The sequence below is a fragment of the Miniopterus natalensis genome, chromosome 17 (assembly GCF_054644295.1).
Source record: "Miniopterus natalensis isolate mMinNat1 chromosome 17, mMinNat1.hap1, whole genome shotgun sequence".
Classification (NCBI taxonomy): Eukaryota; Metazoa; Chordata; class Mammalia; order Chiroptera; family Miniopteridae; genus Miniopterus; species Miniopterus natalensis.
The window spans coordinates 7,907,405-7,934,043 of NC_142097.1; the positions used below are offsets into that span (position 1 = coordinate 7,907,405).

Below are 26,639 nucleotides of genomic sequence, written 5' to 3' on the forward strand. Positions count from 1 at the left end.
ATGAGTTCCGACTCTGAGATGGCTATTTTTGGGGAGGCTGCTCCTTACCTCCGAAAGTCTGAAAAGGAGCGAATTGAAGCCCAGAACAAGCCTTTTGATGCCAAATCATCAGTGTTTGTGGTGGATCCTAAGGAGTCCTTTGTGAAAGCAACAGTGCAGAGCAGGGAAGGGGGGAAGGTGACAGCCAAGACTGAAGCTGGAGCTGTGAGTAAAACATCTGGAGATGGGTAAACTGGGCTGAATTTTGGCTTAGTTGAGCTGACACCATTTTTTTATCTGGCCTCTCTTATTTTGCAGACTGTAACAGTGAAAGATGACCAAGTCTACCCCATGAACCCTCCCAAATATGACAAGATTGAGGACATGGCCATGATGACTCACCTGCATGAGCCTGCTGTGCTGTACAACCTCAAAGAGCGTTATGCAGCCTGGATGATCTACGTGAGTTCATTTTCATGGCCTTCTGCTCATACAGGTAGTTAATATTTTTGAAAAATAGTAATTAAGGTCCCCATAAAATAATTATATATATATTTTTTTCTTTTTGGTGCAGACCTACTCGGGCCTGTTCTGTGTCACTGTCAACCCCTACAAGTGGCTGCCAGTGTATAATGCAGAGGTGGTGACTGCGTACAGAGGCAAAAAGCGCCAGGAGGCCCCGCCCCACATCTTCTCCATCTCTGACAACGCCTATCAGTTCATGCTGACTGGTGAGTGGCTCAACTGGTACTCATATGAATTAGTTTACTAGCTATAACAACAAAATGTTAAAACTAAAAGGACCTTTAGAAATAATCTAATCCAACCCACTAGTTGTACAGAAGAGGTAACAAAAACATAGCGAAGGTACATACTGTCAAAATGGGGACTAAAATTCAATTCTCCTGATTCCACCTCCATGATTTTACCAGGGCATGCAGCAACTGCTCCATCTGTATCAGTTTGTTTAGTTTCCCTGCTTGAAAAGATATGATTTATTTTATATATTTAAGTAACAAGAGTAAGATTAATAACTGAGTCATACTGTCTGAATAGAAATAAAAAATGTATTCAATCATTTTAGTGCCTAAATTTCTCATTGATTATGAATTAGATACTTTTAGAAGTACTTTTATCTCAAAAAGAGCTCATTTCAGATATGATACCCTCTCTTTGAATCAAGTGGTATTTAGGGGCTATATACATAGAAACAGAAATTGTTATTTTCCCCCTTTAAAATGATTTTACTCTGATTGAAGCACTCTCTTTCACCTGCTCTTTCTCTGAACCAATGTCATACTTTTGGGAAGACTGAGCAAAGTTAGGTTATGTCTGGGCCACGAGACAGAGGTGGGGGGGGTGTGTGTGTGTCCAATTAAAAAGTAAATCTCAACCTTGGCTTGATTAATACTTTTAGAACTATTAATATTTTAACCTATTAAACTACAGTCCAAACCCTTAGCATATTGTTAATTTTTCAGTTACATGCATTACCAGCACTCAGCATGACACTGAAACCTACAAGTGGCAACTAGGGAATGTGTCTGCCTTTGGAAAGTACTGCTCTTTATTTTAAACCAGAAGGACACACTTCCTGTGGGGGCTTAAGGAATTTAAGATATGATAACATTTTATTTTTCTCTTCCCCAACTTAAGAGGCTTAAAAATAATACCATATATAACTTTACAGTAATAAATTGAAAAACTCCATCGGATATGACACTTATACACAATGTCTTAAGTGTTTCTCTATGCAAAGTTTTGTTTGTGTAAGTGGTATATATGCTGATTGTCCACTGTTTTTCTTCCAGATCGGGAGAATCAGTCTATCTTAATCACGTATGTATTGATATTCTGAGTCTTATTACTATTTCATTCTCACTGGTAAAATAAAAACCAAAAAAAGAAATTAGTTAATGCCTACATACTAACGCAATAGCATAATCAGCCTAAAGCTAGATATTGTTTTCACTTTATTGTAGGGTTCTGGATTGCATCAGAATATAAAATAACAATGCTGCAACTTACATCATTCTAGTCCAGTCTTGAAAGTTCCACAGGACTTACTTGGGAGAGGAGATATAAAACCCCTTCTCTGGATATGGTCTAAACCCAGTACAGCACAGTGAGCAATGTACAGCCTTCTGAAGGTTAAGCAGTTTGGGAATGTTACCAGTGGTTCATTTTTAAGGCCTACTTGAGGAATGTCTATTCCTTCAAAGACCTAACTTGAGCCATGCCTTTGGTCTAAGGACATTGAAGAACACTTACATTGTTTCATAGTTTTTTTTACCAATTGTTTAATTTCCTACCTAGCTGTTGAATGGCTATTTTTGGATCGCTCATGCCTAGGCCTCAACACCTAGAAGAGAGTGTGGCATATTTTAAGCACTGAAGAAATATGTTACATGAATAATGAATGAATGAATTTTTCTATTATTTTGTCAGTGATAAGCAACAGAAATAATATGAGCTATATGCGGGTTGAAGAAAAAGGTCTAAGAGACTCTGATAAAGACATGTAAAACTAGATGCACAGGTAGTAAATGCTGATGGTGGAAGTATTTTCATATGACTTAATTTCTCACGTATGTTTGGTCACCATTTGGCAGCGGAGAATCTGGTGCAGGGAAGACTGTGAACACCAAGCGTGTCATCCAGTACTTTGCAACAATTGCAGTTACCGGGGAGAAAAAGAAGGAGGAAACTTCCGGCAAAATGCAGGTGAGTCCGATAGCAGGAGTGAGAGTCAAGACTGCCAGGACTCTCAGGAAGTCTGGGGCCTCAGATGTGAGCACCACTCTTGCCTTTGCAGGGGACTCTGGAAGATCAAATCATCAGTGCCAACCCCCTACTGGAGGCCTTTGGCAATGCCAAGACCGTGAGGAATGACAACTCTTCTCGCTTTGTAAGTCTCTTGGTCACAGAGGGGTCTTCTCTGCCCTTAAGTGCCAGAGTAGCCATCTCTGAACTATCATTTCAGTCTCATCTTTCTTGTGTGCTCCAAGCTTTGTACATAACATCATCTGTTTTATTTGCAAGGGTAAATTCATCAGGATCCACTTTGGTACCACAGGGAAACTGGCTTCTGCTGATATTGAAACATGTGAGTAACAGGACCTCCTAAATAGAATCCAAGAATGACAAATGATGGTTTGGAGGAACATCTTGCTTGCAGCTCCTGCTGAGCCTGCAGCCTGTGAAACACAGTCTGCTGCCAAACGTGCCCACAGTTAATGCCAATCTTACCCAGAGTCCACAGTGTGTTTTACCCATGTCAGTCATGAGCTAATAATTCTGTAGGAACTGCCAGGAGCTGTTGGGCTTGTCTGAATTATTCCAGCCTCAGAATTAGTTTCCAATTTTTCTAAGAAAAAACTAACATGAGGGGTAATGAGTTGCCTATGGGTTGAATATGTGTGATTACTTCCAAGACTGAGCCTTGATAAATTTCACTTTTAGTATTCCCTTCATTATAAAGTGAGAAGAAACCCTGGGGAGGGAGGAGTTATCAAGATTCAATTATATTTCATATGTCAAGGAACTTCTATGAGAAATGAATATGCCTTGGGCCAGCATGCTTTAGTTTCTTTCTAGAGATGGTAAGAGCAGCTGCCATTGTAGAGATGTAATATGTGGTACCTCATGGGAATATTCAGCTGAAATCTCAAGGGACCAATAACATTTAGCTAATGACCCTAAGTACCAAAATCACTCCAGGAACTTGACAAGTTACCCCCTAATCTGATGTCTCCTTTCCACTGCAGATCTTCTGGAGAAGTCTAGAGTTACTTTCCAGCTAAAGGCAGAAAGAAGTTACCACATTTTTTATCAGATCATGTCTAACAAGAAGCCAGACCTAATTGGTAAGAAAGACTTAAATTTATAAGCTAGGAGTTCATCATTTTATTGACATCTTCTAATGTAAAATGTATCCCCTGAATTCTGTGTACCCAGAAATGCTCCTGATCACCACAAACCCATATGACTATGCCTTCGTCAGTCAAGGGGAGATCACAGTCCCCAGCATTGATGACCAAGAAGAGTTGATGGCCACAGATGTAAGTGGCACATGCAGTTTTTAAAAATCCATTATGCATGGGAATGACAAGAGCAACCTGCTGTAGCTGTGTGGTTAAGGATACAGCATTAATTCTGCTAAGTAAGTTAGTGTCTTCTGCCCTCATCTTTGTCCTCTCATTTCTCCCGGCAGAGTGCCATTGACATCCTGGGCTTCACTGCTGATGAGAGAGTGTCCATCTATAAGCTCACGGGGGCAGTAATGCATTATGGGAACATGAAATTCAAGCAAAAGCAGCGTGAGGAGCAAGCTGAGCCAGATGGCACTGAAGGTACCAAGTGAAGCTCCATCTGGGTTTAATAGGAGAGTCTAGGCAAAAAGCCCATTCCAAACTCATGTCTCCTTTACAACTGAGCTTCTGATGGACATATAGAAAGTCACCCCATACACAGACTTTCTATAGTGATTCACAAACTACTCTGTGAATTGTGGGGTGCACAGTAGGTCACGCTGGGTACCTGAATGTGTCTCCACAGTTGCTGACAAGGCAGCCTATCTCCAGGGTCTGAACTCTGCTGACCTGCTCAAAGCCCTCTGCTACCCCAGGGTCAAGGTCGGCAATGAGTATGTCACCAAAGGCCAGACTGTACAGCAGGTAAGCCTATGATCTTAGTAAATGACACACATCCTAAGCCTTCACAATATGTCTTTAATAACACCAAAAGTTATTGCTCTGCCCATGAAGGTGTACAATTCAGTGGGTGCTCTGGCCAAAGCCGTCTATGAGAAGATGTTCCTGTGGATGGTCACCCGCATCAACCAGCAGCTGGACACCAAGCAGCCCAGGCAGTACTTCATTGGGGTCTTGGACATCGCTGGCTTTGAGATCTTTGATGTGAGTCAACAGAAACTTTGTAGCAGGGAAGTTTACAAATCATAGTGCTACAATCAATATTGGAAAAGACCTATGAAAAATAGCTATACTAAAAACTAAATAGACATGAAAGACTAAAAGTCCATAAAAGTTCATGAACTTGGAATAAAATAGATCTGGACCCAAACTTCACCTCTGTGAATTCCTACCTATGTAAACTTGGATAATGGGAATGGCATCTGACCAATCACAGGGCAAATTCAACTAAGACCTATAGGTAAATCACCTAGCACTGCAAATAACACACTTACTTATGAGATCATTATGCCAGTTACAAGATTTCTGTATTTAAATCCTTAAGCATAACCCCAAGCACACAGTCTTCAGTAACTGATAAAGAAGTCAATGAGGGCCACAAAGATGGCAGTGGGGAAGACAATGACAAATTCAAAGAAAGATTTCAAGGCTCCTATCTTCCCTGGAATATCCAGGTGTAGAGAATGGATATGGCATTGTAAAGAAACTCAAATTCATCTGCCTAAGAAAGAATATCTCGCACATAGTTTAGGAAACGAGGGTACCAAAGTGAAGTCTTCTGCCCAATAGCAGTATCTCAGATGTGTCTGATCCACAAGTCACATTTCTACAATTTTTCCCTGACTGACAGACACTAGAGGAATCTTTCTGAGTTTTAGGGACAGGAGAATTTCCAGAAATTCCTAAGACCACAAGAGAAAAAGGAATAATCTGGCACCAAGCAGGAACAAGAGCAATTCATACTTTTTCAAATAAGAAAACTAACAACAGTGCAATGGTGCATACTTAAAATGTCTTTGAGTTTTTTAACAGCAGGTTTATTAAATTTATCCATTTAACTCAACAGTTTTTAGTATATTTACAGATATGTGCAAACATCACAACAATCAATTTTAGAAGATTTTCAACACCCCAACAAGAAGCCCTATCCTGTTAAGTCATTCCTTACTTCCCGCTCCCCCAGCCCTTGATCACCACACTAATCTTCTTTCTGTCTCTATGGATTTGACTATTCCGGACATTTCATAGAAATGGGACCATATAACACATCGTCCTTTATGACTTCTTCTTTCACTTAGCATAATGTTTGCAAAGTTCATCTGTGTGGTAGAACCTCTTTGACTTCTGTGTATGGTGACAGTTCTAAGACAAGAGCATTCACAACTGTTTTTAGATCTAGGTGTTCTGAATAGTAAAGCAGAGCAGATTTCCTCAAGTTCTAACACTGGGTACAAATGCTGGCTCTGGAATCAAAGCTTTGGATCCCCTGCCATGCCCCTGACTAGCAGGATCTTGATCAGGTTACATAACCTCTCTAACAGTATTTCCTCACCTATGAAATGGGGAAATAGTACTACCCTAAAAAGGTGGCTGTGAGGATTAAGTGCAATAATTTATATAAGAACTTAGCACAGTGTCTAGCATATAGTAAATGTTCAATAAATGTTAGCTATTGAATTTTTATTCTTATTAACAATATACAGACCAAAGTGACTCAGATATATCAACCGTAGCTAGTTTTACAACATAATCATAAAGAGTTAAGTTACTAAGAAATCTCTAACAAAAATAGATTGTGAAAATCAAATAACTGTTTTATTGCATAGAGAAGCATCATTCAGACCCTGTTTATTCCTTTTTAAGAGATACTTCCAACAAGGGTGGTAACACTTCCTAGCCCACAGCAGCAAAAAAGACAGGACGGAGAGAAAGGCTTGCTACAAGCAAGACAAAGCCATACCACCCTAAGAGGGCAACTGGGCTAGCCAATTAAGAAAAGCCTCTATCAAATAGAAGTTTTTATTATATAATTAATGTTAATTTGTATTTTCTACTTATTTAGTTCAATAGCCTGGAGCAGCTGTGCATCAACTTCACCAACGAGAAACTGCAACAGTTCTTCAACCACCACATGTTCGTGCTGGAGCAGGAGGAGTACAAGAAGGAAGGCATCGAGTGGGAGTTCATTGACTTCGGGATGGACCTGGCTGCCTGCATCGAGCTCATCGAGAAGGTAGAGAAATAAATGCTACTCCCCAGGGACAGCTCCTCTGTAGTTGGGACCATCACCTCTTTGTTCTAACTCTTGCCTGTTAATATGTTGCTGCCCCAACCCCACTCCCCGAGGCTGTGAGCCCTCGGACAGTTGACTCCTCTTGTGCATAAAGGCTAAGTGTTTGGAAATCACCAGAATCTGTTCAGACACCTAGAGAGGTGCATGGGTGGTTAAGATCCCAGGGCTCAGTTATTCCTAAGAATGTGATGGGGACCCAGCAGGGACTGTGGCACTTCCTACCTTCCTGGAGTATCCAAGGACCCATGGGGGAGGGACCATGGAACAGTGAGGTTCAATGTCACTGTGAAAACAACAGATAACATTAACTTAAAAAGAATTTCCATAGTGTTTTGAGCACTGGTCATGTTGGAAGGAGGTGGCTACTGAGAAATCCAGATACAATTGTTTAAAATATTACTCATATTACTTTATGTCTATGTGCATAACTACATTTTTTGTAAACCTACTGCTAAAAGTGAGTCACATTTATATACACGTAATTCATTCCATGTACTTTTGTTCAACAAATATTAATTAAGCACATACTGTATGTCTAGCACTGTCTATTGTTGAACCAAACAGACCAAGAGCCTTGTTCTCACAACACTTACAATCCAGTGTTCCTAGTACCAGAGCAACAGCACCAAAGAAGTTGGCTAGCTTTGACTCCTGCAGACAACGGAGTCATTGGAATATACTAGTATTAAATACTGAGGTGTTGCCTGTTATGCTCTTTCTAGCCCATGGGCATCTTCTCCATCCTGGAAGAGGAGTGCATGTTCCCCAAGGCCACAGACACCTCCTTCAAGAACAAGCTGTATGAACAGCACCTGGGCAAGTCCAACAACTTCCAGAAGCCCAAGCCTGCCAAAGGCAAGGCTGAGGCCCACTTCTCGCTGGTGCACTATGCGGGCACCGTGGACTACAACATTACCGGCTGGCTTGACAAGAACAAGGACCCCCTGAACGAGACCGTGGTCGGGCTGTACCAGAAGTCTTCACTGAAAACTCTAGCTTACCTCTTCTCTGGGGCAGCAGCAGCTGCTGAAGCAGGTACTTTTTAACAGAATTAATTTTTTACTGAATCTATAAAACATAAACTGAGAAAGCCTGTACTATGATTACTTGTGTTTTCTCTGTTCCCCTTAGAGGCCAGCGCTGCTAGTGGAAAGAAAGCTGCCAAGAAGAAGGGTTCTTCCTTCCAGACTGTGTCTGCTCTCTTCAGGGTACAAACTTCATTTTCTCTAATTAGATTCAGGAAATTAAATTTTACTTTATTGTGCAGGGAAAGGGAAGTATTGTTGCAAGGATTCAAGAACTAGATGTGACTCGAGATAAGCCAGCAGGTAGTGGTAGAACTGCGTCTCAGGGAGGTTTACAGTAGTTTGGAAGATACTCAGTATAATATAGGAGACACAGGCCTCAGGAGGGATGAGAGTGAATAGCAGAAATCAGTATCAGATGGTAAAATTAAACTTGGGGGCCAGGAAAGGAGGTCATTTGACAATCAAAAGTTTCTATTGGGGTAGGATTAAACAAAACATGAGATTTGCTTGAGACTTTGGGAGCCTCCAAATGATGCAGGTGCTTTAGGTGTATATTGGCATGGAACTGAAATGAGCAGATTTCAAAAGCTGAGGATAGCCTAGTGTGGTAGGAATTGGGAGCTGAGCTAAAAAAGTAAGAACCAGATGTGATAAGAAACAGCCCTTCAAGGAAAATTTACTTTTCTTTTGACAATCCAATCTGCAAAAACTGAAGCTCTAGTTATTCCGAAAAACCAGGATTTCCTTGGAAAACATCTCACACTTGGTAACGTGGCTGTCAGTTTTCTGCCAAATCCCAGGACAAGGCATTAAGAGGCCCTTCCTATGGAACCGGGAGGAGGACACAGCTCTTTAATGTGATAAGGAACATGCATGTGACAGGGAAGCAGATACAACTGAAAGCCGGGTAAAGAGAGAAATGGAGATTTGGAGAAAGACACTGACCAAATATCGAGGCAAAAGAGTGTGGGTGGAGTATTTCAATATGTTTAGGAGATCATATTAAATTTACAACATATGCTATCACATTCAACAGCAATGAACAACCACTTCTACATCTAGTTGAAAAAAAAAAATATATATATATATATATAATGCACAAAAATAGGAAATAAAAGACCGTTTTTGGAATGTGGAAATTCCAGAGCTAAGTCTTTGCAAATTCTAATCTGGATGGGTACTGGAAATATTGGAGGGAACACTTCGAAAAGTATATGCTTGTCTAATCGTTATGTTGTACACCTGAAACAAATACAAAATAAAATTGATATAAACTGTAATTGAAAAATAAAATTTTAAAAATAATTAAAAATTTAAAAAGAATTAAATGAATGCCATGGATCACAATGATTATGTTTGTACATATGAATGTATGAAAATAGTATACTTTTTAAACCAAATATTCATATGGTCTCATAGGAGAATTTGAATAAGCTGATGACTAACCTGAGGAGCACACACCCCCACTTTGTGCGATGCATCATCCCTAATGAAACCAAAACTCCTGGTAAGACAGGTCTGATATCCAGACAAGCTCCAGTGTGTTTGCACTAGACCATGAAGTGAGGCATGTGTATCTTTCCTTTTAGGGGCAATGGAGCATGAACTTGTCCTGCACCAGCTGAGGTGTAATGGTGTGTTGGAAGGCATCCGCATCTGCAGGAAGGGATTCCCAAGCAGAATCATTTATGCAGACTTCAAACAAAGGTCAGGCTTTTTCACCACAAATTATTTTAAGATATTTCTCTTAATTTTTCAGTGAAAGAATCATTAGTGATCCAGCTTCTGGGAGTATATCCTAAGAATCCCGAAACACCAATCACAAGGAATATGTGCACCCCTATGTTCATAGCAGTGTTATTTACAATAGCTAAAATCTGGAAACAGCCCAAGTGTCTATCAGTAGATGAGTGGATAAAAGAGCTGTGGTACATTTACACAATGGAATATTATGTGGCTATAAAAAAGAAGGATCTCCTACCCTTTGAGTCAGCACGGAGGGACATGGAGAGTATTATGCCAAGTGAAATAAGCCAGGCAGAGAAAGACAAGTATCACATAATCTCACTTATATGTGGAATTTAATAAACAAAATAAACTGACAAGCAAAATAGGTCCAGAGACATGGAAGCATGCAACAGACTGACAAACCTCAGATGGAATGCAGGGGGGTGGGAAGAGATTAACCAGAGAACTTGTATGCATATATGTATAACCCATGGACACAGACAACAGTGTGCTGAAGGCCTAGGGAGTGGGCAGGAGCGGGATGGAGGGGGTAATGGGGGGAAAAAAAGGGGACATTTATAATACTTTCAACAATAAAGATAAATTTAAAGATATATATAAATTGAAGAGAAACAAATTTAACTGACTGTATTGACATACCAAAAGTTTGACACCCCTTGAATATATGGAAAATAAAAAGGTAGATATGATTTCTTGTTTATGTTTGTTAAACTACCCAACAATTATGTTGCTTCTATAGTAAAGCAGGAAGAGTTCTTGTTCATGACAATAGCTGTATCATTTATTTGTTAAACAGATACAAGGTATTAAATGCAAGTGCCATCCCTGAAGGACAATTCATTGATAGCAAGAAGGCTTCTGAGAAGCTCCTTGGGTCCATTGACATTGACCACACTCAGTATAAATTTGGTCACACCAAGGTAATAGTCTCTAAAGTCTACCTGCTGCTATTTCCATCCCTTTGAATTTGATGTAAAGTTTCTGACCTACAACTCTGCCCATGCACAGGTCTTTTTCAAAGCTGGTCTTCTGGGGCTCCTAGAGGAGATGCGAGATGACAAGCTGGCCCAGTTGATTACCCGAACCCAGGCCAGGTGCAGAGGGTTCTTGGCAAGAGTGGAGTACCAGAAGATGGTAGAGAGAAGGTATTAATAGGGATACTTTACTAAACCCCATCAGCCTAAGCCTTTTAATTCTGATTCCTGTTATAACTTGACTTTGAAAACTCCTGTTCCTATCACAGAGAGTCCATCTTCTGCATCCAGTACAATGTCCGTGCCTTCATGAATGTGAAGCACTGGCCCTGGATGAAGCTGTATTTCAAGATCAAGCCCCTCCTCAAGAGTGCGGAGACAGAGAAGGAGATGGCCAACATGAAGGAAGAGTTTGAGAAGACCAAAGAAAACCTTGCAAAGGCTGAAGCCAAAAGAAAAGAGTTGGAAGAAAAAATGGTTGCTCTGATGCAAGAGAAAAATGAACTACAACTCCGGGTTCAATCTGTGAGTGTCAGAACCCATTTCTTCTAACCTGATGGTAAACTTTTATTGAAGCCACTGCTAGGGGAAAGTCTAGATCCACCTTACCAAGCAACTTATTATCAATCTTTCCTAATTCACGACTACTTAGAATGTTCTATAAAATTTCATGTACAATATAACCGAAAAAAAACTTGGTAGGATTCTTTGCTGTTGAGAAGGGAAAAACAAAAATGTTTTTCCTTTCCCCCTATTGTTTCTCCTAGCAGAATATGGGCAGAAAATAAGGTGATTTTTGCTCCCTAAGATTCTCCCTACTGAAAATGCAACAAGGAGCAGTGAAAAAAGAACAATATTGACAGTGAAGTGGGAGGAAACTTTGTGATGAGAATGCATCAACTTCAAACCAATATTCTGCACTTTTATGTCTATGGCACCCTGGCAACTTCAATCTGAATTCTATCTTTAGAAACTCCCTAGTACCTGAAAGAATAGGTACTATTATCACTGCAAAGATAACGACAATACTTTATATAAATAGTATCAATTTTTTATGCAAAGAATGACAGGTAGGGTTGATGTTCTTGTTCTGATATCCCAATAAATATTCAGAAGCTTAGTTAGAAATATTTGATCAAACAGTCTAGCCCATTTTTGTGACTCAAATAACATGAGAATTTCAGTTGCTACCACTGAAATTAACAACAGGAATATTAAAGGTTATCCTCTAGTTTCCTGAATTCAGAAGGGAATCTACGTTGGACTTATATGTATTGGACACATAACTAAAAATTTTAAAGGAAGCTGAACTGTAAATGCCACAGTTGGCACTGTGACCTTCCTTGTAGTTTACATATACCAGGGTTTTCCAAATTGAGGAGAGGTTCATCATACCTTCAAATATCAAGGGATAATTGTAGGGGGTATTTGTGCTGTATCCAAGCACACTCTTCTCCTTTGAGTATAGAATGACCTCTTTTCGACATTATTCCATCAACTATCCATTTAGTAAATATTTGATGAAGTTCCAAACACAAGGTATATGACTCTAAAGCAAGGAACATGGTCCTTGCTCTCATAAAGGTTATAGTCCAACTCTTGTCTCTTCCCACGAGAAACATGCTTGCTACTTCTCTAAGCACCAACTTTTAACATGCTCAGTTCCCCTTAGTTCTTCCAGGTGCTCCCTTTAGTTCTTAGCTACTCTGTCACTGTAGACACGTTTTTCCTTTAAGTCACTTTTCTGATATTACCCTCCCTCCTAGAAACCTAACAGATACCCAACAATTTTGTTTGTTTTTCATACACTAAACTTTTCTGAAAATAAATATTAAATAAAACTGACTGATCTAAAATTATATACCAACACTTTAAATACAGGTTATCACACAGGGGAGAAAAATGTCTTCCTCAACCTTTAGGGTCCCTGGCTGGGTCTGAGAATTAAACTGAAAAAGATTAACAGGAGAAAAGCATACAAAGTTTATTCAGTTTTTACACATGCAAGGGAGCCTTCACAAGAAGACCTGAAAGAAGTCACAGAAACAGGAAGCCCTGATATCTTTCAGACAAAGAAACAATAAATTTGTAAAGAATTGACAAAACACAGGGGTTTGTGCTAAGGGTAGCTAATGGTGAAGAAGTAACTAGAAAGATAAGGGTTAGTTTTATAAGGTTTGTTTATACAGCCTTGCTGGCCCCCAATTCCCCATCTCTGGTGATGAAAATGTCTCCTTTCCTACTCACATGGGAGTTTTATGGCCTGTTTCAGAAAAGAAGGGTAAGGGGATGAAGTCAGAGTGATCTTCCTCCTTCTGCCACTTTCTCAGACTCCTTCAGCTTAAGATTTTCAGCATGCCAAAGTGCCATATTTTGAGGTGGTGTGCCCTGAACCCCATCATTAGAAATATAATCGTGTCATAATTTCAAGAGGAACCATGACTTAAATTTCTTTATCTTCAGTGTCATAAGTATTCAATAAATATTTCCTAAATAATGGAAAGCTAGTAAAAATTAACCTAAGGCTTTAAAACACAATTTAATTTTTAGTTTCAAAGTATTAATATAATCTGAAAATATCCAGATAACTAAAATATAAAAGTGTCTACTGTTCCTTCTCAGGAAGCAGATAGCTTGGCTGATGCAGAGGAAAGGTGTGACCAGCTGATCAAAACCAAAATCCAGCTGGAGGCCAAAATCAAGGAGGTGACAGAGAGAGCTGAGGATGAGGAGGAGATCAATGCCGAGCTGACGGCCAAGAAGAGGAAGCTGGAGGATGAATGTTCAGAGCTCAAGAAAGACATTGACGACCTCGAGCTGACACTGGCCAAGGTTGAGAAGGAAAAGCACGCCACAGAGAACAAGGTGTGAATCATATTCTGCTACACTCTATAGAGGTTCTACCATCCAATAAGCTGCTTCAGAGTAGAGAAATCTCTTCCTTGGCCTTCTAGGTGAAAAACCTCACAGAAGAGATGGCAGGTCTGGACGAAACCATTGCCAAGCTGACCAAGGAGAAGAAGGCCCTCCAAGAGGCCCACCAGCAGACCCTGGATGACCTGCAGGCAGAAGAAGACAAAGTCAACACCCTGACCAAAGCTAAAATCAAGCTTGAACAGCAAGTGGATGATGTAAGCCTAACACCATGTAAAAATATTTTTTTTTATTTTTGTAACTGAGCATGAGTTTGCATTCTTACACTATAATTAGTACTTCCAAGAGCTTCCATTATTATCCCTGATATAAGAACTAAGATAGACACATAAGTAACAAAAAAAATTAATCAATAAAGAACATTAGTTGTAACAGTTTAGGGGGAAAGAAGGAAGGAAAAACTGTATAAAGTGAGTCTTTATCTGGGCTTGAAAGAAGAGAAGCTATGGGAAGATATAGAAGAGAGAGGGTTCTCTAAACAGGAGGTGTAGCAAGAGCAAAGACGCAATAATGATCCATAAGGTTTTCTCTCACACGGACAAAGAGGATTCCGAATAGCAAATGTGGAAGATAAATTTAACTTTAAACATGTTCTGATATTGAATGGAGAATCCATGGTAAATGTCTGAGTAAGGGAGAACTTGGGAAAGGTCATGGTTTGGAAATATTGCTATGGTGTTCATCCCATGTGGTACAGCACTGAACACAATGAATTACAGTGGGAAGATAGAGAAGACAAGAGGTCTCCCTAGTAGTTTACGGTAAAAATGTGGTAATGAGGGGAATTTCACTTTGTAAATGATGAATTCTTGGACTGGATAAATAGCAATTAAAATGCAATAGATGGGACAAATTTGTCTAATTCAAAGAAAAATCAAAATAATTTGATTACATATGAATTAAATGTTTACAAGTTCAAGCTGGGACAAAAAGTGGTAACATGCCAGAAACTGTATTCATGGATTAACTTTTAGCTTGAAGGATCTTTGGAACAAGAAAAGAAAATCCGGATGGATCTAGAAAGAGCAAAGAGGAAACTGGAGGGAGACCTAAAATTGGCCCAAGAATCCACAATGGATGTCGAAAATGACAAACAGCAACTTGATGAAAAGCTTAAAAAGTAAGCAGCAAAGACAAAAAGTTTCATGTGAAAAATTATTATTAATATGTCTGTGACTTACATAAAGTACTTTCTAATAGAAAAGAGTTTGAAATGAGCAATCTGCAAAGCAAGATTGAAGACGAACAGGCCCTTGGGATGCAGCTGCAGAAGAAGATCAAGGAGTTACAGGTAAGTATCTGGTTTCCATCAGTGGAACTCAACATGACAAAATTACTAACACAAGCTAAGTTTGTGTTTTTCATCATTCCCAGGCTCGCATTGAGGAGCTGGAGGAGGAAATCGAGGCAGAGCGGGCCTCTCGGGCCAAAGCAGAGAAGCAGCGCTCGGACCTCTCCCGGGAGCTGGAGGAGATCAGCGAGCGTCTGGAAGAAGCTGGTGGGGCAACTTCAGCCCAGATTGAGATGAACAAGAAGAGGGAGGCTGAGTTCCAGAAAATGCGCAGGGACCTGGAGGAGGCCACCCTGCAGCATGAAGCCACGGCGGCCACGCTGAGGAAGAAGCACGCAGACAGTGTGGCTGAACTTGGGGAGCAGATAGACAACCTGCAGAGGGTCAAGCAGAAGCTGGAGAAGGAGAAGAGTGAGATGAAGATGGAGATCGATGACCTCGCTAGTAATATGGAGACTGTCTCCAAAGCCAAGGTACGGCCATGGTGTAAGCATGGGTGGACCTGGAGAGCATTATGATGGTGAAATAAGCCAATCAGAGAAAGACAAGTACCAGATGATTTCACTCATATGTGGAATCTAATGAACAAAATGAACTGACAAGAAAAATAGAAATAATGTCTTAAAGAGGTTTCTGTAAGACAGGTGTGAATGAGCCTTTCATGAATCATTAGTAACTGGCAAGAGACTGGTCAGAGGGAGGGGGAACTGGGTGTAATGGGGCCAAGTGTTCACTCTTTATGGGAGAAGAACCATATCCAAAGGACATGATAGTGAAAACTGAAAACTTAAGCTCTTTCAAATAAAAAATACAATTCAACTATACATTTTGAGATTTTAAAACACCTCACCTTGATTAGGCTTTTTTTCTTTTAAGCACAAATATATAATTTGCTTCTCAAAAAAAAATCTCATGAGCTGAATCAAATATAATTATCCTATTACCAATAAGCCAGTTGAATAAAGAAAAATTTACAAATAGACTATGTATCTTGTTACTCTTTCCATCACAGTCTAAGACCTCAGTTATTTTTTTGTGAAAATAGTTCATTTGCAAAATAAATGAGTACTGAAGATTCTATGGAATGCTTGGGATTTATAACAATTTATATAGTCCAAATACTCTCTTGAGATGTCTTCTACCACTTATTGAATACAGGGAAATCTTGAAAAGATGTGCCGCACTCTAGAAGATCAACTGAGTGAAATTAAGACAAAGGAAGAAGAGCAGCAGCGGCTGATCAATGACCTGACAGCTCAGAGAGCTCGCCTGCAGACGGAATCAGGTGAGCTTTGAATGTACTTTGAATGCTCAATTTGTTAAAAAAACCTCTGCACTGACTTACTTGAGATCATATATTATCTTCCTGGGAGGTGCTCACTCATATGAACACAATGACCATTGGACTGAACAGCTTTCTTGTTTTTGTTTTTATTTTTATTTGTTTTTATTTCTTTTTTTATAATAAAGAGGTTCAAGCTTTTTGTTTTTTAACATTTTAAAGCAGATTTTACTCTAATAAAAAATTATCAAATAAAAATTGTATTCTCACAATATTTTCATTTTCAAAATGCTTCCCACAAGTTATTACTTTACTATCCTCATTAGTTTGTATAATGTCATCCCCATTTTAAAGATGACAAATTGTGTAGTGATGAAATGACTTGTTCAAGAAGCTTACTGCAGTCTTTTTCCTGAAGTCCTTCCAATTGCTAGTAGCTCCCACAGTGAAGTAGGGAAATATTCAAGACCACAACTCACCCTGCAGCATTCAAGTGAGGTTCAGAGCATTCAGAGTGTCTGCATTCATTCCTCCCCATATCAATTTATCCACCTTTCTACCACAGTTCCACATGCCTTAGGGAGAAGCAGCACGATGGAAACTGTTGTATAAGTCATCTGGGCTATAAAGCAATAGGCAGATCAAGTGTTGGAACCACTTTACTCTTTCATATTCGTTCAAATGTTCTTTCAAGAACAAAGCTCAAAGTGATGAGGTTTTTATTCTTGTACAGATGGTAAGTACACTTAAGAAAGAGAAAAACTGAATTCCAAAAGAATAAAAATGCTCTTTGCACTTTTTCTTTTCCTCAAAGCATGTTTACTGCTAGTAATTTAGTGGTATAAAAAAATGCACGTTGTGACTCTTACTAAATGTTAGAGATAAGTTTCCAGGTAACCAGTTCAGTAATAGTGTTGAAAAGTTTTTCCTCTATATTTAAAATAATTTTCTGAATTATGGTGCTTAAAAAGTTGGAGATAAATTTAAATGCCATTTTGTTTAGGAACTGATTAGTTATCCCATAAATCATCTCCTTCTGGGAGTGGAAGAATACTTGACCATTTCTTAATATAAAAATGATTCCACAATTTCCTTTTGAACGTCACTACTACTTACAGAGGGACCCATTCAAAGTCTCCTGTTTTATACAGAATTCTTTGTTTCAATCACCTTTCAATGGCAAGTAAAATAGTGTAACACTAGTGCCTTAGACGAAAGGCACTGGAATGTTTTGTTGGTTTGACTTACTTATCTTTTCACATGTTTCTTAACAATTTCTATGGTGGCCAAATAATCTTAACTGCTTCCCGAAATCATTGTGTTGTTCACTGGCACGTATAATCTGCCTGGGCGTTTTTCATATTTCTCACTTTTACATAGATTTTTTTGTCAGGGTTGAAGTGGATGTCGGTGGTTTGTTGTAATCCATGCTCTCCATCAGGTTTTGACTCAGCTCCCTTTCCCAGCTCTAGTTTTAATTCAGAGCTTTAATTTCCAAAGTAAAGCTGAATTTCCTGGATCTTGGTCTTTATAGGTGAATTTTCACGCCAGCTGGATGAAAAGGACTCCTTAGTTTCTCAGCTCTCAAGGGGCAAACAAGCATTCACACAACAGATTGAGGAACTAAAAAGGCAACTTGAAGAGGAGATAAAGGTAAGCCCTACTTCCTGTTCTTCTAGTCATTACCTGTTTTCTCTTCTACAGTCAGTCTTCTGGTGATCTGTAGGAACTTAGGTACTAAGTATCACTTTAAATATCTAAAATTAAATTGCCAATCTCTATGTTCTCAGGCCAAAAGTGCTCTGGCCCACGCCCTGCAGTCCTCCCGCCACGACTGTGACCTGCTTCGGGAACAGTATGAGGAGGAGCAGGAAGCCAAGGCGGAGCTGCAGAGGGCAATGTCCAAGGCCAACAGCGAGGTTGCCCAGTGGAGAACCAAATACGAGACGGACGCCATCCAGCGCACGGAGGAGCTGGAGGAGGCCAAGTATGTTCTAGACTGAGTTAAAATGAAGTATCTCTGTTAACAGAGTGCACCCGCTACCTCTATTAAATGGGCGAATGTCCACTGCTCCCAAAACAAATAAAAAATGAAGGGAAAACATGCATGAACATAAAACTAAAAAAGAAAAACAAATACTCTAAGTTGTCTAAATAAAGAAATTAAGCTAGAGGGTAGAAAGAGAAAGAACATAAGGCAAGAGGAAGCTGAATGGTTGTTTTTTAAAAGGGGACTTTTGACATCATTGTCTCTGTACAGGTGTAGACAGAATAAGAATTAATTGTACTCTCTTGTGCCTTTCCTCTCTCTCATCGACTAACAAAAACATTGCTCCAAGGTGTTAGGTGAGAGAAAAATAATTAGGCTTTAAAGCATAGCTCCTCCTTTTGAGATGTGAAAATATGGCTATATTGAAAAAAGGGAGGAGGGAATAAATGTATTATTAAAGACAATAAAAAGTAGACAAAGTTCTGTAATAAGAAAGAAAATTGTTTCATAAAGGACTAGATATACAATGCAACTCAATGTTTAAGACTGAACAGTAAGAGGGAGAATCAGGACAAAAGGGACCTACCTATTCAACAGAAAGTTTAAGGAGAGATCTCTTCATTTAGTCTACGGCTAATGTACATCCATATCATTGGAATTATAATGCTTTGGTGGATGCTTTGGAAGAGGTTCTGAGTAGAGCTCTCAAAGCAAAATTTATATTGATTTGGGAAAGTTTTTTATTAGAGGATTTATGAAATACTAGGAAAATAGGGTATATGATTAGATAAAAGTGTATTTTATGTGAATTCAATTAATATCTGAGTAGTAGTATGTATGACAGCCTATAAGAATACAAAGATTAGCAAAATATAGACTTCACCCTCTGGAGGTCAAAATTCAGTGGAGAAAAGACCTAACAGTAATTCAAGGTAGATATTAATACTCTATAAGGGAGGAGTAAATCAGCTACCTTGAAGGGTAAAATGTTGGTTTGGGCTGATCATGGATTGCTTAAAGCCAGACTAGGAAGTACAGTGATATTGAAACTTGGGTTGTTTTCAGTATTTGGTTGTAAGAGAGTGAGAATGAGTTAATACAGAACTGGACCTCCAAAGCAAATTTGAAAAGCATGATATTAAAAGTCTGTTGTGGAAATCACTCTCTTGTACCCTGTCTGAAGACCCAGTTCGGGTTATGACCATTTACTTATATTCTCCCTATTTCACTTCTCAGGAAGAAGCTGGCCCAGCGTCTGCAGGATGCTGAGGAACATGTAGAAGCCGTGAACGCCAAGTGCGCCTCCCTTGAGAAGACCAAGCAGCGGCTCCAGAATGAAGTGGAGGACCTCATGCTTGATGTGGAGCGATCTAACGCTGCCTGTGCAGCCCTGGACAAGAAGCAGAGGAACTTTGACAAGGTAATTTCTGCAGAAGTTTCTGCTTCAGAGTCCAACATAAGAATAAAAATAGCCTGCTAGCATCAGTGTGCCTTACTCAAACCATCTGAGGGCTGTTCTCAGTAGCTCCTGCTAATGAGGGGGGGGGGTGTGTGTGTGTGTGTGTGTGTGTGTGTGTGTGTGTGTGTGTGTGTGTGTGTGTGTGTGTGTGTGTGTGTGTAGGAGGTTCTTGTAGTTTCTACTGTTCTCATTCTCCTGCTAATGAGGTGTGTGTGTGTGTGTGTGTAGGAGGTTCTTGTAGTTTCTACTGTTCTCATTCTCCTGCTAATGAGGTGTGTGTGTGTGTGTGTGTGTGTGTGTGTGTGTGTGTGTGTAGGAGGTTCTTGTAGTTTCTACTGTTCTCATTCATAATAATTTTTCAGTCCCAGATCATCTCAACTCTGAGAGTTGCTAGAATAAATGGTTACATTACATCAAACTTTCTCCACTAAATTTCTTGACTATTCCTTGCCCCTCAGGTCCTGGCAGAATGGAAACAGAAGTATGAAGAAACTCATGCTGAACTTGAAGCTTCCCAGAAGGAGTCCCGCTCCCTCAGCACAGAGCTGTTCAAGATTAAGAATGCCTATGAGGAATCCTTAGACCAACTGGAAACATTGAAGAGGGAAAATAAGAATTTGCAACGTGAGTATACTCTACCTTTCCTTTAGCAACAGAGTTAAAAGACAGTTTCCCTCACTGAACAAATCTTTATATTTTTGTTCATCCACAGAGGAGATTTCTGATCTCACAGAGCAGATTGCAGAAGGAGGGAAACGCATCCATGAACTGGAGAAAATAAAGAAGCAAATCGAGCAAGAAAAGTCTGAACTTCAGGCTGCTTTAGAGGAGGCAGAGGTAGACATATTATTGTACACTCTAAATCAGTTCTGAGAGAGATTAGGGTCGATTAGGGTTGAATTAGTAAATCAAGAGAAAAGGAAAATAATTTTTACTCTGAGTATGGGGATGGAGAATTGACCGTACATAAAACTAACATAATTGTATGTCAGGAACTATGTAGACACTGAGAAAACAAAGATGAAGTTAAAGGCCTTGCTCTCAAGGGCACTATCTAGCTGGAGAGATAGAAGTATATAAAACCAATGACAGAACATTGTATAAATTTCTATAACAATGGAAAAAAGATGTGTTATGGCAGCACAAAAGTAGGAACTCATTCTTATTTCTAGAAGACTACACACTACCATTCCTGCTAATGTCACCCTTGCTGTCATTAGGCATCTCTTGAACATGAAGAGGGGAAGATCCTGCGCATCCAGCTGGAGCTGAACCAAGTCAAGTCTGAAATTGACAGGAAAATTGCTGAAAAGGATGAGGAAATTGACCAGCTGAAGAGAAACCACATTAGAGTCGTGGAGTCCATGCAGAGCACGCTGGATGCTGAGATCAGGAGCAGGAATGATGCCATCAGGATCAAGAAGAAGATGGAGGGAGATCTTAATGAAATGGAAATCCAGCTGAACCATGCCAACCGCATGGCTGCTGAGGCCCTGAGGAACTACAGGAACACCCAAGGCATTCTCAAGGTAAGTGGGGTCAAGAGATGGCCCCAGGGCAGTTTGGGTGTCTGAAACCCTGAGCACAAGATGTCTCACTGGTATTCATTCCACAGGACACCCAGCTACATCTGGATGATGCTCTCCGGGGCCAGGAGGACCTGAAGGAGCAGCTGGCCATGGTTGAGCGCAGAGCCAACCTGCTGCAGGCCGAGATTGAGGAGCTGAGGGCCACTCTGGAGCAGACTGAGAGGAGCAGGAAAATCGCAGAACAGGAGCTGCTGGATGCCAGTGAGCGTGTTCAGCTCCTGCACACCCAGGTGAGTATACAGACTAAGAGAAGAGTAAAAAATACAGAAGAAGGAAAATCAAATTCTTGCTCATATCTTTAGATCTAAAAATTTATTAATAATGTTTCATGGAGGATAAAGTTTAAAACTCTTCATATATTTGGATTAAGAACAATATTTTTCTTTATCTTAACTTTGATATCCAGAGTTACATAAAATATCAGATATTTTATGTAACAAGGAGGAACACTAATTAGTTAATATAATTAACTAGTTTGTGATTTCATTAGAATAGCGGGCATCTTCATTTTGCTCTCATGTACTTAATATTTCTAAATGTGATGTTTTAACTAGAACACCAGCCTGATCAACACCAAGAAGAAGCTGGAGACAGACATTTCCCAAATCCAGGGAGAAATGGAGGACATTGTCCAGGAAGCTCGCAATGCAGAAGAAAAGGCCAAGAAGGCCATCACTGATGTGAGCAGAGGGCAACGCAGTGGTGGGCAAACTTGAATCTTGATGAGCAAGCTCAGCTCCCTCAACTGATTATGTCTTATTCCTAACCAGGCGGCCATGATGGCCGAGGAACTGAAGAAGGAGCAGGACACCAGCGCCCACCTGGAGCGGATGAAGAAGAACCTGGAGCAGACAGTGAAGGACCTGCAGCACCGCCTGGATGAGGCTGAGCAGCTGGCCCTGAAGGGTGGGAAGAAGCAGATCCAGAAACTGGAGGCCAGGGTGAGTCTTCTTATCAGCATGTTTCCCATCTCATTCCAATCCAACTAATGATTTTTCAGTATCTAGCTCTACTAGATGGTATGTGGCATACAGGAGATAAATGAGAGATATTCCTTGCTGCCAAGAGCTTATAAGGGGGGAGATTAGACTTGGGCATCAAAAACTACATATAAAGCACAATAAAAGAAGTACTATAGGCCATTTGAAGAGTAGGAATCCATTAAGTGAATGCATCATAATAAATGTCTTTAAAATGCCCATCTTCTTGCAGGTACGTGAACTTGAAGCAGAAGTTGAAAGTGAACAGAAGCGCAATGTTGAAACTGTTAAGAGTCTACGCAAACATGAAAGAAGAGTAAAGGAACTCTCTTACCAAGTAAGAAAAGTGGCCTGTCGAGGTTTTCACCCCAGTTTACACAGGATCGAAAACCAAATATACAACAAAATATAATGGTATTTGTACTTCCAAGAAGCTCACTCTTTAAAATATAATTTCAGACTGAGGAAGACCGCAAGAATGTACTAAGGCTCCAGGATCTGGTGGATAAACTGCAAGCAAAGGTGAAAGCTTACAAGAGACAAGCTGAGGAAGCGGTGAGTTCAGAATCCCTTGGGATGATTGGGAAGCCTCCAGCTCTCAGATAAGTCCAAGCTAATTTGGTTAAAGGGACGAAAGAAAACAGGGTAAAATGAGGAAAGGTTAAAGGGAAATGGTTCAGTGAAGGTCTAAAGAATGAGAAGAAACCAACCACCGGATGAGCCAGGGAAAAATGTTCTAGGGATGGGGAAGAGCAAATGCAAAGCTTTTGAGTAAAAAGAGTCTGGTTCCGTAGAGATGGAGCTGAAGAACTAGGCAGGAGGAGGATCACAGGGTCTTCTAGGCCATGATAAAAAGTCTGGCTTTTTTCCTAAGCACAATGGGACACTGGGAAGCCACAGGATAATTTTACATTGAGTCAGTCATGCCCTGGTTTGTATTGTTTTAAAAGAGTATTCTGGCTATGTGGAGAATGACTGTCGAGTAACATAGGGAGGTACAGCAAAACATTTTAGGAGGCTTTTCAGGTGGTCCCATGGCTTGGATTAAGATAGCAGTGGAGCATACAGAGAGAAGTGGAGATATTTTAGAGGTAGAAACTACAAGATATGCTAATAGGTTGCACTTGGGAGGTAAGTGAAAGGAAATCAAAGATAATTTGTTAAGTTATGGTTTGAGTAACCAGGCGGATGGCACATTACTTACTAAAATGAAAAATAAGGGAAGAACAGATTTGCAGGACAACAAGAAAACAGGAGTTCTGTATTGGAAACATGGCTTGAAATACCATTACACACACAAATGAAGGTGTCAAGTAAGCAGTTAAATATTAAGTCTGGAGCTCAGAAGGTCTCAGTTATGTTCAAACCATGAATTCTTAGCATTCCACTTGATCTCATTTCCCCAGCCTGTGATTCACTGGAAATAATGATCAAGTAACATCAATTTCCTAAGTATAAAAGTATGGCTATACAGGCCTACATGTCATAAATGAGTTCTTCTGTTTATATATAGGTTTTTCCCCCCTGACCTCTAAACCTCTAAGGTCAGAGGGAGAGAGAGAGACTAGTAAACCTTTCTCTAACTCCTACTTTATCTGTAAGAGGAAGATCTGAGGATTTTTTTTCAAACTCTATTATTTATTTAAGTTTTATTAATGTTCTAAATTTGAATGCCATAATTTGGATGGTTCTTCATAAGCCTTTTAAAAAAGAATGATTACTAGAGACTAAACCAGGACTGGGCTTCTCAAATTTACTGCTATATATCTGAACATTATCAGAGACCACTCAGGCTATTTTAGGAAATGATTAACTTCTTGTTTAATTTCGAAAAGGCCTTAAATGGCAATAATTTATACTCAAGTCTACTGGTTTGGTATAATATAGATTGTATATCTGCATTTTTTAAATATATGTCTCTTTATTGATTTCAGAGAGAGGAAGGGAGAGGGGGAGAGAGAGAGAGAAACATCAATGATGAGAGACTCATTGATTGGCTGCCTCCTGCAAGCCCCACACTGGGGACCCAGCCTGAAACCCAGGCATGTGCCCTGACCAGGAATTGAACCGCAATCTCCTAGATCATAGGTCGATGTTCAACCACTGAGCCACACCGGCCGGCCATGCATTTTTAAAGGTCTGGTTCCATTCTCAGGGTTCTGAAAAAAGAAGAGGCCAGAAAGCTGGCATTTTAGGAGTAGTTCTAAGATGTTCACAAGTTCTAAAAGGAGAACTTTGAGAACATCTTGGAGTCGAATGTCACCTGTCCCTCCTTATTATCCATGAGTTCAAGATGCATGAGAGCTGATAATACCAAAAAAAAAGTTCAAGAGCATTTCTCTAGGTTTTTGAAAAGGTTTGCCAGAGTGAATCGTTTTTAAGTAAAAGGAAATTCAAGACCCACTGACTTAACAAACTAGAAATTCTGAACTCTATTCACTCCTGAATACATTTTCATTCATTCTCAGGAGGAACAATCCAACGTCAACCTCTCCAAGTTCCGCAAGCTCCAGCACGAGCTGGAGGAGGCCGAGGAACGGGCTGACATCGCCGAGTCCCAGGTCAACAAGCTGCGGGTGAAGAGCCGCGAGGTTCACACGAAAATCATAAGTGAAGAGTAATTCATTCTAGCGCTGAAAAGTGACCAAAGACATGCACAAAATGTGAAAATCTTTGTCACTCTGTTTTGTACTTACAGTTTTTGCAAATAAAAAATTTATTTGCAAAGAACTTGTGTCTCTTTCCCCCCCCATGTCAAATTTTCCTTTTTATGCATCAAATAAAGAAACATTTTGCTTGTATCTAATGGAGGAGGATTTAGTCACCAAAAGTAAAAGGTGACAGGAGTCGCCAAGTCCATCCTGGTTAGTGTGAGCTCTAACCCATACATGCCCGTTGGGAGCAGGTGAAACCTCAAGGCAGACAGACCTTAGGCATACAGAACACAGAGTATTTGTTAAACTTCACCTGGCAAAGGTGAGGTCAGCTAGTTATCAGAACTCTGATTTCTGTTAATGAAGTTAACAGTCTTGATCCCAAAGCTGAGTAAAAATACAATAAAACACTAATTACCAACATAAAATAAAAGAGAAAGTAAAAAATTTAGATTAGACACTTTAAAACATTTAAAATGCAAACTCCCCCATAATGATATGAACTATTAAGTTGGCATTAGGATCCCTTGAGGGGGAAATATGTTCTATAGATTTTCTGGTCCTTTTTAAATATAAGATTTTTAGTGTTTTGTTACCTACAGATGTTAAGATGTTTGTTTTACTGAGCCTCCTCCCTTATTGTTACAACAGAATGTAAACAGGAGTTAAGAATGAACATATTTTAAGTATTCATTCTTTTTGAAAACTGCTGCTTCTTTTATAAGGCTTCCTCACAGAACTTCTGATAGCAAAAGAAGGCCAATTAATATTTTTTAAAAGTCAGTTTCCTACTCTCATTATTTTATCTTTAGGTTGCTACGTTGTGCCTTTCTAAGGTGCTGTGACAATTATCATCATGATTATAATGTATAATCTACATTACATGTATAATTATAAGGTATAATCTGTAGTATTACTACTACAGATTTACATATGCTGAGGGTAGCAGGGGCCTTCTATTTATCTCATATTTTAGCAGACAGGGAGCAAGCAAATATCTTGTTCATTAGGACTATAACAAAGATCTTACAAGGACAATATACAACCTGTTTAAGAGAAACAATATAAAATGAAATGTTTTAATTTTGTTACCCAGTGGGTTAAATTATTCAGCTGCACACATCTGGACTTTAGCTCCTGGGAAGTTTCCCTCTGGATTGTGATGCACCTTCACCTATTTTGTATTGATCATTGGATTGATTACTCTAACACTACATCTTGAGCTGACTTTAAAGTAATTTATAAAACAGCTAACAGTCCTTAATATATCATCCAATTTTCTGCTAAAAGTTACCACCTTCAGTCCAATTCCACACTGCCGTTTCATCTCATTATTCACTTAATGAGGGAATGGATAGAGAAACAGACAATGCTAAGCAAACAGGCAGGAAAAGAAGGCAGAGTCGGATAACAGTAGCCAATCTTAGTTGTGCCCTCACCTAACACTGAACCATCCTGGAAAAACATGAGATTTCTTATGTCCCTTGGAACATTCCCCCCCATTGCTTGGCTTAAATTGAAATCTGTCCCACCCTGAAAACAAAGCTTCCCTGGAAACTCTCTTAAGAGGCAACTGCTATCTCTCATGCTTTAAGAACTCCTTAGTCCTGAGCTAGACACAGTCACCCCTCACCTTCGGTCCCCATTGCTGCTTATGTTGAGGTAGGAAGCTCTTCCTTCTTCGAGATTCATGCTATTCGGCTATTCCACATACCTCTCACTATC

General features: G+C 39.7%; 1 protein-coding gene across 1 annotated transcript; it reads left to right on the plus strand.

Annotated features, from left to right (window-relative positions):
- LOC107544521 (myosin-1) lies at window positions 1–24,881 on the plus strand. Its single transcript, XM_016222417.2, has 38 exons — window positions 1–204; window positions 298–441; window positions 554–710; window positions 1,791–1,818; window positions 2,592–2,703; window positions 2,795–2,887; window positions 3,022–3,085; window positions 3,747–3,845; window positions 3,937–4,040; window positions 4,193–4,331; window positions 4,537–4,655; window positions 4,746–4,895; window positions 6,754–6,924; window positions 7,707–8,019; window positions 8,116–8,192; window positions 9,432–9,519; window positions 9,602–9,719; window positions 10,558–10,681; window positions 10,770–10,906; window positions 11,005–11,260; window positions 13,358–13,600; window positions 13,690–13,866; window positions 14,644–14,789; window positions 14,870–14,960; window positions 15,044–15,433; window positions 16,119–16,245; window positions 17,777–17,895; window positions 18,033–18,229; window positions 19,469–19,652; window positions 20,150–20,315; window positions 20,404–20,528; window positions 20,912–21,220; window positions 21,307–21,510; window positions 21,835–21,960; window positions 22,051–22,221; window positions 22,493–22,597; window positions 22,720–22,815; window positions 24,729–24,881. The coding sequence occupies exons 1-38, from the start codon at window positions 1–3 to the stop codon at window positions 24,879–24,881; spliced, it is 5,826 nt and encodes a 1,941-aa protein (XP_016077903.1).
- Window positions 24,882–26,639: the final 1,758 nt, after the last annotated feature.